Genomic DNA, 15,240 nt, shown 5'->3' with positions numbered 1-15,240 from the left:
CATACCACACACATTTGGAAATGCATTCCAAAGAACTAAAATAGTGAACTGTTTAACCAGAACATGTTACAATATTAATAAGAAATGTAAAGTTTGCTTATGTTGTGTCTATTAGATTTGTCTCAGAATTAAGGACAAGAACACTCCTGCTGCATCCTCTGAAGCATTATTTTGTACATACATGTGCTCTGTACCATACAAGCCTAAGTGAGGGTTCAATGAGAGACATTTTGTTGAGTGTAAATTCCAGTTTGGCCTGTAGAATCAGTGTCTTTCCACACTGGAAGTAGCAGTATCTTTCATTTAACCTTTCCTCTTCGTTGGCAATTTCAAGTTCTTGTTTAATTAATATCAAATATTCCACATCCTTGTGTCATCACATATAAAATAATGGCTAAAGGATAAAATTGGAAAGATTAAACATTAATCAAAGAAAACTGTCACTGTGTCCCTCTCCTCTTTTGCATCAAGAACTTTGTATTTTTCCCATTATTTGGCTTCCTTTTCATACCTTATGAAGTCAGAGAAAATCTTGACATCCCTGTTGATAGAATACTGGATTTCTATATGAGTGCATCAGCCTAATGATAAAAGTTGAGTCTGGAGATAAACTAGCCTACTTTTGAATAATTCTGGGTGTTTAATTTCACTCAAAATTTAAACTAAACTTAGAGAAGTCTTGCCATTGATGCCAGACAGACAGACACATACCTTGGAAGACATGCAGAGGTCCTTCATAATGGAGGGAGCTGAAGCAATATTGAATGAGTACGCCCTCATATGTTGCATTGTGTACGCCAAACCAAACCACGAATCCTCCATTAGTCCATATGCGATGTCTGGTACATCAATATTTTGTTTGCATCATTCAGAGCTCCATCTTTTGTCATGGTGACAGAATGTTTCAGATAATAATTAAGAGAGAAACTAGATCACAGCCAAGGTCACTGCCTACAGAACATTTAAGAGGTGTCCGAATGATAACCTCATGAGTGAAAAGACAGATCCATATGTTTACAGAGTGTCTAGTGTTCAATTATTGTTATTATTCACTTTTTTCCAAGACATGATCTTCTATGTAGTTCAGGGTGGTCTCAGTCTTGAAATCCTCCTGCCTCAAACATCTGAATAACTGGTATTACAGGCCTCTACTACCAGGCCTAGTTCCTATAAACTTGCTTTTGAAATTTTGCACATCTTGATAACTTTTAGAGTCCTGTATCCTCTGTGGAATATAAGACTGATATGTATAATTTTCCGCTGAGTATGAGGTTGTTATGTGTGATTTAACTAATCTTGCATCCAAAGCTAAATATAACGCAAAAATGTGCCTTTTTGGAAATTCCACACGAGCTTGTGTCTTCCATTCTGAATGAGAGGCAGATTTTCCAGCCATGTTTTAACTCTGAAAAAAAAAAACAGTCATGGTTCTCAGGAGGGAAAAATAGGCCAGATACCCTCAGAAGACCAACTTCTACCTTCTGTGTCAAAAAGTCATGTATACTATTCAGTTAAATCTCATTATACTTAGGAGAGTTTGGGGGTATTTTTTAAATTATTGATATATAACAATAATGTGAAAGTTTGATGGCTTGACTCATTCAACTGATAACTACTTTCTTTCCTTTATAAGAGGCACAATACTGCATGACTTTGTTTCTGCTGAAGATGAAAATGTGCAGTATAGTTGACCGGATGACACGTGTTCTTGTATCTGTGTTGCACCAATACCGATTGAACTAGAGCTGAAAGAGCTTCATAGCTCTTAGAAGACAAACATCCCCAAACAAACATCCCTTCCTAAAATGAGCTGGAAGGGTTTTAGGGCTCAAAATCTAGCTGGTTGTAAAATAGGCAGTCAAAACCTGATTGAATCCCAGACAACTTTCAATTTCTGTTTTCACCAGTTTTCTGGTGACATTGGAGCTGTTTTATTACCCTGTAGTACTCTAAACAGAAGCACAGACTTCTGCTTGTCTGATTCTTTAATACTGAAGCACCTGTTACACAACTGCCAAGTGGAAGAAGAGAGGTGGGTGAGTATGCCCAAGTCATGCTAACAGGAGTAGGTAAATTGAGGTTGTATAGGAATTAATCTCATGAGCACATTGGTATTACACGGATGTAGTGAGGTCCATCACACCATGACCCTCTATTTGTTATTGGTTTGTCTTCTCATGGAGAATTCTTTCTCTTCTTAGGTACTGTGAACCCCTCTAAATGTGGGTGTCCCTTTGCCTTGAAGATGGCAGCATGCCAACTTCTTCTGGAGATAACCACCTTCCTGAGGGAGACATTTTCTTGCCTGCCTAGACCTCGCACTGAACCTCTAGTGGTATGTAACAAAAATAGCCAGGCTACTTGGAGAAGATGAACTGTAGCTGGATTTCTAGTACTCCCAACATCTTTAAATGCTTGAAGACCAACTGTGTTTTGTAATATAACATTTTAACCAAAGGCTTTTCATACATTAAAAAGACAATCTCTTTTGTCTGTTAAAATAATAACTCCAAAGTTAACTTAGAAATTACTGGAAACATCAGTTTCAGGCACAGTATTTGATCAATGACTGCCACTAATGGAAATATCTAGGAGTCTATATTCTTTTACACTACAGACAATGAGGAGCTTTACGGTCAACATTTTTCAGAAATCATTAGCTGATTTTCCTTTGTACTAACAGATCCTAGGTTCATATACAAGTGTGCTTGCTTCCAAAGAGTGTTCTGACTTATGGCATGGTATAAATTACTTTGGTGTTTCTTAATTTCCATCATGTAGTTATTTTCATAGCATTTCTTGTGGATTATGGATAGAGAGAAATATAACACTACACACACACACAAGTGTGGGCGAGTGTGCATACACACATGCACACATACACATACACACATGCATATACAAACGCATACACACCACATGCATACACAAACACACACATACACACATGCATATATACACATACATACCACACGCATACACAAACACACACACATACACACATGCAGACACACATGCATACACACACATACACAAACACACACACGTACACACACATGCACATACACACATACATACACACATACAAGCATACACACATGCACACACATACACACAAGCACACACACGCATATACACACATACACACACATACACATATACACACATGCACACACATACATACACACACAAGCATACACACATACATACACACATACACACATGCACACACACACACACACAAGCATACACACACACATACATACTACACATATAGGCATATAAAAATGCAGTCATGTGCCAGGCATTATTTATTTCACTGTTGCTATAAATACTATATGGGGCTCGCACATCTTCAGGGTATGTGGTAACAGGGAACACTTTGGGCTTCTGAGTCCCTGATGAAAACAATGGTGCTTTTGTAACAGTCAGGCTGCAGCTTTACCTGAGGAGCCAAACAAAACCTCCTATTTTATCCTTAAATAGAAGTCATACCAACTTCTATTGGTATGACTTCTATTTAAGGGCATTTTAGAACCTACCTCTCCTGCTGTAAAAACCAAACATTATAAATAAGTCAGTACCCCAATCCTGGAGTGGGGCCACAGAGTTTGGATAAAGGAATCAGTGTTGTGATACCGTGGAGCACAGTCACTGACTTTGGTTTTCCAATGTTCTAGCAAACCCATTTTCTCATATCCTAAAACAAAAAAATGGGTATTTTCAAATTAGAAACATTTATGAATGAAATGCTTGTTTTCAAGAGAAAACTACCCTCACTGGGACTTGGAAACTGAACCATTTGACTACTGGAAGAGGAAATTCCAGTTACTACTCTCTGTGACGTCATGTTGACTTGGCCTTTACTTTTCTGCATTGTCATTTTCATTATGCTGTTGAGAAGGCTCTCTCTAAAGTCAAACCAAGGCACCATGATGCATGTACTTAGTTTAAAGTCAAGCCTAAACAAAGCATCAGATCTGGCTACTTCTGCCAGCAGCATTCCTTTTAGCCTCCTGATTAATACAATCTGGAAAAGCATCGAGTGCATCTGATTTCACGTTTTCAGATCAGCCAGAATTTTGATAAAAAATACATAAGGGTTTCTCGGTTTCACGCGGTCATTTTTGTTCTGTCTTTTAACTCTTAAAGCCCTACCACAATGACTCTTATTATGAGGAGATTCTGTTTCATGGAGCCTATCATATGGTGAGGAGAAACTTAGTAATCACATCCCCTTGAAGAGCAGTGCTGGACTGCGACCTGTCTGTGAAAAATGAAACTTTTTATGTTTTCTAAATCAATCGAGTCCTTTTAGCCTGAGTACATGGCGCTGTCAGGACCTCAGACCACAGGAATCTCAGCGTTCAGAGGACCACAAGTGAGGCTACAAAGCAAGGTCCTGTGATAAATAGAAACTGTATAACCAACTAGAAAACTTACAGGGAGTGCAAAGAAAAAACCCAAAATGTCTAAGACAAGAACAGTGACCTTCAGTCATTTAATAACACGTGAAAAGTGTGTCCTCTTTCCCTTGAACTAGGTTTCTGAGAACTTTTGTTCACTACACTAGCATTGTCGCTACTTAATGGGGCTTATGTATTTTTTGTTTTTTCCTTTTTGAGATTATAAAATATTTACATCATTAGTCCCTTCCATGTCCTCCCTCCAATTTCTCCCATAAAACTCTCTTTGCTCTTTTTCAAATTCATAGCCTCTTTTTAGATTATTGTCATATAAATATGTCTGTATTCATGTATTCATACATAGTTTCCTAAAAACGTAAGTCCAGCCTGCTCAGTCTGTATAATGCTACTTGTGTGTATGTTTTCAGGGCTGACCATTTGGTACTGGATAACACATTGGTGTGCTCTTCCCTGGGGAAGACTATTTCTCCTGCTCTTCATATTCCTTAGTTGGTTGTCATTCTTTGTGTAGGCCTGATGGCTCCTGACATTTTCCCCCTCTTATTAGTTCTTTCAAGAAGAGAGTCAGAAATTCCCTCAATGCAAAACCACCAATAGAGGCTCTGGTATCACACAGCATTTTCCTAAACCTGAACAGACTTTCCACATGTATGTACTAAGTAACTTCAGTCAAGGTTTACCTTGAGTGGCTCCCTATCCTGCTTCTCCAAGTGTACTTGTTTTCAACAGCACAGACATATTATCTTCCGTTTCTTCAGGTCAAAGGTCCAAGACAGTCCTTCCTAAGCTAAAATCAAGATACTGGTATAGTTGGCTTTCTTTGTGTGGTAGGAGAATCTGTCTGTCTCCTTGCTCTTTTTCTACATTCTAGATACTACTACTACGACCATCTCATTCTCCTTCTTCCATATTCAAAGGCAATAATAGCACATTGAAGCTCTCTCAGTCCATAGCCAGGGAAAGGACCTCCATTTCTGAGAATACATGTAATTAAATTTGGTCCACTTAGCTAACACAGTACAATCTCTGCATCATGAAGTCATTAGCTTTAACTGTATCCCCAAGGCTCATGTTGCAATATAAAGCAACATAATCTCAGGCTCTGGGGATTTAGGTTTTAGATATCACTTGGGGACCATTATTATTTTATTGTTGTCTACTGTATAACTCCTACACTTTGGGTTTATTATTTGTTCTTGCCTGTCTTCCATCTTATAATTCTGGGTTTCTCAGAGAAGGGATCATTTCTTACTTATGCCATTGTACCTAACACGTTCAAACTGAATTCATGATTATGCAATTAACATATAAATGTCAAAGACACCTCCAGGACTTTGGACAGAGAGTTCAAGGGTAAAGGAGCTAATTCAAAGTCCTGTGTTGTTGAAAGATAAAACACATCTGAAGAAACTACCAGTTAGGGAATAATTGTTTTCCAAATCAAGAATATGTTTTCAAGATCACAATTTAAATGAGCAATAAGGAAATTTTAAATGTAATTGAATGTGATTCAGAATGAATAGAGGTTTGCCACAATATCAGTGCTGTAGGCAGAGCAAAGTGGCAACTGCCTCTCATTGCAGAACTTGGGAAACTGAGGCAGAGCAAGAGGGTCATGAGACCAGTTTTCTGGCTTCAGAGCAAGACCCTTCAAAAACAAAGAGTCTGAGGACATCCCGGCACGTATGTGTTCTTCGATGCCATTTCAGGACTTGGAGAGCTGCCGGCTCCGTCTGGACCCTGAGTTGGACCGGCACAGATATGAGAGGAAGATAAGCTTCGCAGGAGTTCTGGATGAAAACGAAGACTCAAAAGATTCTCTCCACAGCAGCAGCCACACCCTCAAATCAGACACAGGTGCTGAGGAGAAGAAAGGTAGGGAACCCAAGGGTTGCTTCATGTGTCTGACTTTCTCACAGGAAATATTTTATCTGGATTCTAAAGTACCAAACCTGTGTGCCCAAATTCTTAGCTCCAAACAGTGTGACTCTGGGGACTCTTCACGACAAGTGAGGTAGGAAACAACACTTGTTAGAGGCTGAACCTGGCAGCTAGAGTGCCTTAGCTTACAATGCCCAGCTCAGCAATTCACCTTTGCCCACATTGAATGATACCTTAATGTCAGCCTTAAGATGACCTGCTATTTTATTAACCAATAAAAAGTGGAAAACACTGGAATTCAACTCTTTTGCAGTAATCTCTTATCACTTTATTTTATTGACAGAGGACTTTGAGACATATATATATATATATGTATATATATATATATGGTCATTGTGATAAAATATGCTGGTTAAAGCTTTTCAATTCACAGTTCAAATTTCTTAATTACTTTTCAGTGCAGAGTTGTCAATGTCCATGTTTTTCTGTAGCATGATGTTTTCTGTAGTATCAGATTGTTAATGAATGACACATCAGTTCAGAAGTAGGTCAAGATTAATACATATACAATGTATATAATGACAGATAAATAAAACACCACAAGATCAACAACTGCAAGGTAGAGCTGCCTGTGCTAGTTCTGGAAACCAGTTAGGAATAGCATGAAGCAGGGCTCCCTTGAGTTCCAGCTTACACCCAAGCCCCACTTTCCCATCCCTCACTACCACTTGGCCTGGTGCTAGGAATTGTCTGCATGTTTTGCTGCTGATGTTTACATAATCACAGACAAAAGCAAGAGCGATTGTATTGCAGCTGCCTCTTGGCATGATGAATCCTAGATTTAATTTCTCATATGTCAAAGTGTGAAGAAGATGAGGCTATTAAGATGGGTGATACATGGCACTCTCTGTGTGACCTTGTACATGACTTGCCTTTAAAGCCACAACCCTCTTTCCTAGTCAGTCAAATGACCAGCATATGCACTGTGTCATTAGAGCTTTAATTAAGGTAGTGCAAGTAAATCATAGAACAAATGCATAGAGCACACGGAGGACCATGATAAGTTGCCATCGCCATCCTTATCTTCCTGCATTAGATAAGGATGGGCGGCTAGATCAGATATCAACACAGAAAACCCTAGCAAGGTCTGAAAATGTCAGTTTTAAGTAAGTCATTTAAGGCTCCCCTAAAATCTACCTTCACTCTCCAAAGTTTTTATTTTTTAAATTTTGTTCCCCTTCAAAGCTTTTGGTAAAGAATTTCATATTTTAAGCCAGGCAGTGGTATCGCACACCTTTAGTCCCAGCACTCAGAAGGCAGAGGCCGGTGGCTCTCTCTGAGTTCAAGGCCAGCCTATCTACAGAGTGAGTTCCAGAACAGCCAGGACTGTTACACAGAGAAACCCTGACTTAAATTTTTTTAAAAATTCAAAATTTCACATTTTAAAACATCTGCACATCTTTGTAAAAAGTTGATTATGTACACCGAAATATTTCCAGTGTCCTGTAGACAATTAATGAGTACACATTTGATTGCTTTTATCAATTAATGTGTGGCATAGACCTATATATAGATAACGCAAAATATTTCTAATCTTATAAGAAATGGGAGAGCAATGGGGAAAGTTTGAATACTGCAACATCAGAATGTTGGCGACTTTTAGATACAAATATAATTATATCATACCTTATTGAATTTTAATAGGAAGAGGTCCTGTTCCAAGATAAATAACCTTGAGCAATTTATAGACATGAAGTATTAAGTCAATGTGATTTCATATATTTACTAGTATGTATCCAATGGAGGTAACTTCCATTTTTAAACATATGCCAACAAAACTGTAATTTGGTAAGCAGTCTTTAGCCATTCAAAGTTATTATCATGTAAATTGAACAAAAATTCCAAATATTCACCCAATTAAGCTTAAAGTAAAATCTGCATCATCTTTAAAAGTAAAATATTTGCTTATTTTTAAAACCATGTCAACTTCATTATTATTTATATAGTTGTCTTTACTGTTCAAACCCTCACATGCTTAGTGATTTTTATACAATACAATATGCCTATGTTAATATATAAATATTGTTTTATAAATAGACAACAGAAAGTTAAAACTATAAATAAAATGAGACTATAACCATGAGATGCTCTTAGTTAACTGGCAAAAGTCACCCTAAAGATTAACAAATATTCCATAAGCCATTTGACAAACACATCAGCAACTACAGCCAGTACGAAAATGTGACAATGGGACACTGATAACTGTAATTACTATTTTTAAATGCCATAGCATCTGTTTTTATAACAGCAAAAAAAGTAAGTTCTGGAAATAATCAACTTGAGAACAAGTAAATACTACCAAAGGAAATGACGGTGAACTTGTCCTTAAACTGAAAGTATCTACCCAAGACCTCTAAGCAGAGTCTGTGAAATACTTTTACTCCTATCCCAAAGACAAACTAAAACTAGTATTTCAAAGTACAGAAATGTCTCTTCATTTCACACCTAGCTACTGAGCACCTGCTGTATACCAGGAGCTGTTACAAGTTCCCAGAAGGCACCCTAACAACAGCATTTTACCGTGGGTATTTCCATTCATACTAATTCATAGTTAAAAGCATACCACTATTGGCATAACGACTAGTAACACTGAATGCCAGGCTTTCAAGAGATGTAATGGAAAGTAAAACAAATTAGAGTCTAGAAAGAGATATGGTCAGGGAAGGTTCTAATAATGGGCATTAAGCTGAAAGACTTTCATGGGGGCATTTTTCTAACACAGAAGGCTGAAGATTGAGTGTTCTAAACAGAGGCAACCGTGAGGCCAAGCATGTCAGGAAGAGTGAGCTTGGAGCATTTGAAGAAGGGCACAAAGATCAATAGTGTTATTACAGATTGACTTGGGGGAGGAGTGGCAAGATATAGGTCAGAAAGGCAAGGGGTGGGCAGAGGCTGGCAGATATGCTTAGAAATGTAACTCACTTTAAATGTGTTAGAGGTTGTGGGTCACTGTATGTGACTAGATGTGTAAAAGTTAGGGATAAAGGAACAGCTAGAGGTAGCTGCATTCATTTGACTAGAGAAAAGGTCATAGGACTTGGAACACTTTGAATTCTTGTGATATGTTGAAACATACAGGAAGCAGGACTTGCTAATGAATACAGTGTAGAAAGGGAGATGTGTTATCCACTTCAGATACCCGTTTCATTTGGATTCTTGTTCTTAACGGTTATGGAGACAAAGGCTAAAATTCAGTAGTGTATAGTCTCAGGTGGCATATTTTATGAACAACATTAAGCCTGAATGCTCCTCATTGTGTCCCTTGTAAGTAATTAATGTCATAACTTTGAACCCTAATTTTTCAGTACTGTAGGAGGTCTCCAATTATCTTTTATGTTAGAACAAATTCTCAAAATTAAGTCTCTTTCAGATTCCACTAATTTAAAGTTATTTGGTTTCATTTGTAGCCTGAAAAATATCATAAACTCAGGCAAAAGACATTAGTGTATACCTCTATTAAAAAAAATCTAAGAATTATCACCGTAATCTAGTCTTTATTTCTCAATCTAGTTACACATGAAGTTGCAGTGGTGGTCATTAAAATAATTGACCATGAAATTCAAATTAAGCCTAGAAATAATATTGAAAAATAAAGTTGGATGAATTTTCTGTTATAATTAAACTACAAAAGCTATAGCTTCTGTGGCATTTATCCAACTGCGCTGCCAGAAATTCTTCCAGATGTGCAGTTCTATTCAGATGTGTTCAGGGAGCCCCAAGAAGCTTGTTTAAGTTCAGCAGTGGTAATTCTAGGATCTTTCAGTTACAAGAGCCATCCAGAGTCTAAAATTCATTTCTTCTTTATGAATTCTTCAGACCTCCTTACATAACATTGAAAGCATACATTTAACTAACATTTCAAAGAATACTCTGTGAGTTCGAGGCCGGGCTGGACGGATAGCCTCCAAAACAATACAGAGAAACCCTGTCTCGTAAAAACCAAAAAAAAAAAAAAATGAGTAGGAAAGCTTGTTTATATCTTAAGATAAGTATCTAAAGCTAGCCACTTCCTTCTAATGGTTTTTGTCCCTTGAAAATTTTACTTTATCCTGCAATTATCAAATCAATATTGGTAATATTAATAAAGAGAAAAATGTGTACATTACCTGAAAAATAATTGTGCTTTTGATTTTTATAAAGTGAGTTTGAAGCTTAAACATGTTTCTTTTGCCATTTTATCCCCACCCTGGTGACTGTTTCTTCCAGAACACTAAGCATGAATAATGCTTCCCCTTCTTGTTTTGTGTAGACAGTGAGATAGCTCGGAGCATGCAACATTTAGGCTCCCATATCATTAGCCCTTTGATTGAGAGGAGGATGCTATGAAATTCCTAAATGATTAGAAATAGAACTACAACAAACACAAACACACACACACACACACACACACACATACACACACACTCACCCACTCACACACGCAGCATTCTCCTGTGAACACATCCCTTAAAGCCTTAGCTGAGGAACAGAGTACACACACCTGCTGACTGTCAGAGGAGCACTTCTTGTGCTTATTTTTTAATAGATTACTCCAAAGAGAAAGGTTCTAATGGAAGATCTCAGAACTCTGTAGTCCCGTTTCACAGGAAAAAGCAAAAACAGTGAGAATGTGGTTCTATCAAAACAAATAAGAATGTGATTAAAGTTTGCTAGCTGATCTTGGTGATGGTGCTGTGTAAACACACTCATGCTTATGAACCCCGGGCCAGAATGAGAGCAAATTCTTCCCAGCCATATGTGCACTTTGTCCAAGAAAGATACTGCACCAACCCTTCCCGGTCGTCCTGGTCTCCTGCCTGACCAAACATGGTGACTGGGGGCTGGCAGGAAGGCCTCTGTCCAGAAATGCTGCTCACTCAGGCCGGCAGAGAGCTGGCTGGCCAGGGACAAATTGGGAAGAGTGTGGATATAAACTGGCTGGGGAAATCTAAGCGGGGAAAGCCCTATTTTATTCTTTCAATACAGTTCCCAGCAGGAAGATCAGGATAGGAGGTTCTCGCCTGCTCCAGATTAAAGGAACCCGCAGTTTCCAGGTGAAGAAGGGGGGTTCCTTGTCCAGCATTCGCCGAGTCGGCAGCTTAAAGAGCAGCAAGTTATCACGGCAGGACTCAGAGTCTGAGGCTGAGGAGCTGCAGCTGTCCCAGAGCAGGGACACTGTCACTGACCTAGGTAACATAGAAGAGTGGGGTGTGCAGGGACGTGGGGGGTAAGAAGACAGGACACAAGTCCTGGAACAGCCAAGTCCATTTCATGCCATGCATAGAGAGCAAGCTCAGAACCGTAGCTTAGACAACTCATTCTGTAGAGAAGTGCACTCCGCTCCTGAGCAGGTGCGTGTGGCACCTGGAAGTCTGTCCAAGTACAGATTCTGAGTCACCAGATGATGTGGGGGTCTGGAACTCAGCATTTGAAATAAGTTTCCTCGTGATGCTGACACTACTGACTCAGGGACCACACTTGGAGCTGTGAGCACAGCAAGTGTTTGTCAGGGAGCAAAAATCACTTTGGCAACAAGGACAGTTTTAGAACTCCAAGTGCTTGTTGTATATCTCTGCTAATCATTAAGACCTTAAAAGTCAAATGATGAGGACTTTGATATTGTAGTCTTCACTTGCCAGTAAAAACACTTGGAAAGTGGTTGTTTAGACCTGAAATCTTTAGTAGGTCACTTACTTTCTCAGGGATGTTTTTTCACCAACCATCTGGTGGGAATGGTTGTTTGTTCATGGTCTGTTCTGTGAGGATGCTCTTGTAAAATGTGTTAAGTGTGCATGGATGAGCTATAAGTACAATTAAAGCACTAAAAGTCATAGATTGCCACTGTAGGATATAAAGAGGCTCCAAATCTCCTAATGTGGTTGGCCAGTAAATGGGCATCTTAATAGACAAGGAAAAAACTAAGTGTGGTAAATGTAGAGCTCACCAGCTGCCTAGAATTAAGTCTTTAGTACATGTTCAAGCACATTCTCCCTACCATTCAGTCTCTACTTTCAAGGCAGCAGTAGGTGTGGATAAATGATCGATAAAGTCTGTCAAATGGAAGCTGAGTATCTAATCAAAGAAAGTTTAAAATAGAAAATGTTTCTACATCCACCCACCCTCGCCTTTAAAAATAGCTAATTTATGCATTAGTTAAGATTCCGCTCATTTTTTTCCCAAGGAGATAATAGGGCGAAGTGATTTCTGATGTCAGGGTGAACACCATAACTTTATCATCAGTTAGTGTTTAGAATTATCTGAGCTGATCAACCCATCCCCACCAGGCAAGTCAAAGTAACCAGGCTGGAGATGCTGCTTTGTTATTTAAAAGGCTCTGTGAAGCTTTTAGATTTGAGGGCAAGGCTGTGTGGGTAATAAACTAAATTGCTATACACTTCCCATAGAATAGATACAAGGCTTGCTTAAAATTGGCTGTCATTGCTTTCAAACCATCTTAATACTTCCAAGGCCTCCTTACAGCACTGAATAGCTCCTGTAACAAAGCCTGATGCCTACAACAGTTGTGCCAATGCAGCCACAGCCACATGGTGGCATTATCATCCTGTGATGTTAGTGCAAGTCAGCTTGTGTCCCTGGTTAGCTACAACTGTGAAGTCTGAGCAGTCTGGAATGGATTTGGGCACACTCAGTATATAACTGGCTCATCTCAAGGACTTGATTTTCTTTTCTCTGCTCTCATGTCTTGACATGGAAGTCACCTTATCAGAGATCACCAGTATCTTTGAACTTGTCAGTTCAGCTTGTGGTTAAGGAACAGCTCTTATTAATAAAATTGTTTGAACAAAGTCCTATGCCCTGTAACCTGTTGGGCCATGGTAGAGTCTGCCCTTGGTTCAAAAGCATGGACAATGACACCATACCGACATGTTCTCCAGGGAGACTGAACGCTGAACTCTTTCTTGGTGTTCTTTTTTGAAGAAGGCAGTCCTTGGAGTGCAAGCGAACCCAGCATTGAGCCCGAGGGAATGAGCAATGCCGGTACAGAGGAAAATTACCACCGAAACATGTCATGGCTTCATGTAAGTAACCATCTCAGGTGATCTCTAGAACCAATTCCTTTCAGTACTGGGGATGATTCCTAGAGAGAGAAACAGACTATCAACGTAAGTGTGCTTCCAACAGAAAGCAAAAATATTATGCCCCTGGATTGTGTCTATTTTAAGATTACCTAAGATTGGGGTCTTTTGTTATGTAGCCACTTTCTAGGTCACCATACATCAGAAAAAACAATGAGGGACTGAGCTAAGTTGATGATCAAAATGTCCTGAATGATGCATGCCAGGCATCATGGTCAATCTTAAACACATTATTATGAACATGAGATCAAGGTCAGTCTCACTCTGGATTCTGTGTTAGAGATGGGCAGGGACAGGGAGTTTATGTAAGTATGTAGTGTCCAACTACAAAAAAATAAATCAATAATTTAAGTCAAAAATTGTAAATGGGTCAAGGAGATTCTAGATGATTATGCTTCAAATAGACAGCCAAGTGCAAAGGCCTGAAGGCCGCCCTTGAAACCTTCAGGCATAGGTTGGAGCAAAGATTTTAACTGGGCATGAAGAAGTAATGGGTTCTCCCCTAATATACTGAAAGAGTGATATCTCAGCTATGCGAATCTTTTGCTACTCCTCTTGGTCTTGTTCCTTACTATAATCCATCTTTTCATGGACAAGCCAAGTGAAAAATTACAGGGACACAATAATAGACACATATCATTACCTATTTTGCAGAAACCCATAGGATGGGCAGCACCAAGTGAGCTACCTGGTATCAACTATGGACTTTACTGATGATATGCCAATGTCGGCTTATTGTGGTAACTGAATCACTGTGATGCAGGGAGTTGATAGTAGGCAAGATTGTACATGTATGCACTTAAGATTTGTTAGGGTGCTCTCTATCCTCTGCTCAAGCTGACTCTGTATCTGAAACAAATTGTCTTGATTTAGGGATGTTTAGAGTCTTCACAGGATGCTATCCTGTAGCAAGGATTCACTCTGTCCTCTGGCAAAAAACAAGGAATTCCAGTATTTGTTTCCATGATACAATGAAATTGTCGGGAACATCTATTCTATTTATCAGTTGGTTTCTGGGTGGCTTCTTAGCTATTCATTCAGCAAGCACTGAGAAAGGAAGGCATCTCTCAATGTCTCCCTTTCTTTGCCATTCAGGTCACCTCCCCTGAGGTATGGATACTGTTCAGGAGGGAGCTACTGTATAGCAGAGTTGGGATCTCAGTTTCTTCTGTCTGATAGTTGGGGCTGCAGATCTACTTCAGGCCTTCTGTTTGTCTGCTCCAGTGGCTTGGTCATTGAACTTGGAACATGCTCTGCCCGGGCATGTAGAGGCCAGGGAAGGATTCTGGTTGTCTTCCTTTATCACACTCCATTTTATTCATTTAAGGAAGGGCCTCTCGTTAAACCCAAAGCTTACCAATCTAAGCTGGATGGCAAGTCAACCTACCAGCAATCTCTCGGGATCTGCTTTTCTCTGCCTTTCCAATGCTGGGGTTACATACACTCACACCCAGCTTTTATGTGTACCAAGGATGCAAACTCAGGTCCTCATGCCTACATAAGTACTCTTACATGCTGGGCCATCGTGCCAAACCAGAAGCCGCTCTCTGTTCTTTATTATGTGGGGCCCTGAGTCATGACAAATTGCTTCCTTACAGACAGCAAGAGTCAGCTAAGAAAAGAGAAATCACAGTCATATGCACTATAGCCATTCCAATGCCTTTGCCATATGCTGTCGGTGAAAAACAAGATGTTAGACTACACTCAATGGGAGGAGCTTTCACAGAGTTTAAGTAGCAGATCTCTAAGCATTACCTTGCAAATATACCTCCTAAAGGATTATCAGTGACAGAATT

General features: G+C 39.3%; 1 protein-coding gene across 5 annotated transcripts in view; it reads left to right on the top strand.

Moving 5' to 3' along the window:
- Unc80 (unc-80 homolog, NALCN channel complex subunit) overlaps window positions 1–15,240 on the top strand; it is a 174,854-nt gene that overhangs the window by 79,692 nt on the left and 79,922 nt on the right. For 3 of the 5 annotated variants that reach the window (XM_040753401.1, XM_040753400.1, XM_040753399.1), the window contains exons 25-28: window positions 2,202–2,335; window positions 6,137–6,302; window positions 11,334–11,537; window positions 13,287–13,387. In XM_040753401.1, the coding sequence (XP_040609335.1) occupies window positions 2,202–2,335; window positions 6,137–6,302; window positions 11,334–11,537; window positions 13,287–13,387 (605 nt within the window). The remainder of the gene's footprint in view (window positions 1–2,201; window positions 2,336–6,136; window positions 6,303–11,333; window positions 11,538–13,286; window positions 13,388–15,240) is intronic. The other 2 variants (XM_040753403.1, XM_040753402.1) reach the window with 1 other exon arrangement.

Source organism: Mesocricetus auratus, unplaced genomic scaffold, assembly GCF_017639785.1.
Source record: "Mesocricetus auratus isolate SY011 unplaced genomic scaffold, BCM_Maur_2.0 Super-Scaffold_100010, whole genome shotgun sequence".
Lineage (NCBI taxonomy): Eukaryota > Metazoa > Chordata > Mammalia > Rodentia > Cricetidae > Mesocricetus > Mesocricetus auratus.
The sequence above is the reverse complement of the archived record's forward strand: the minus strand, read 5'-3'. Positions and strand labels throughout refer to the sequence as shown.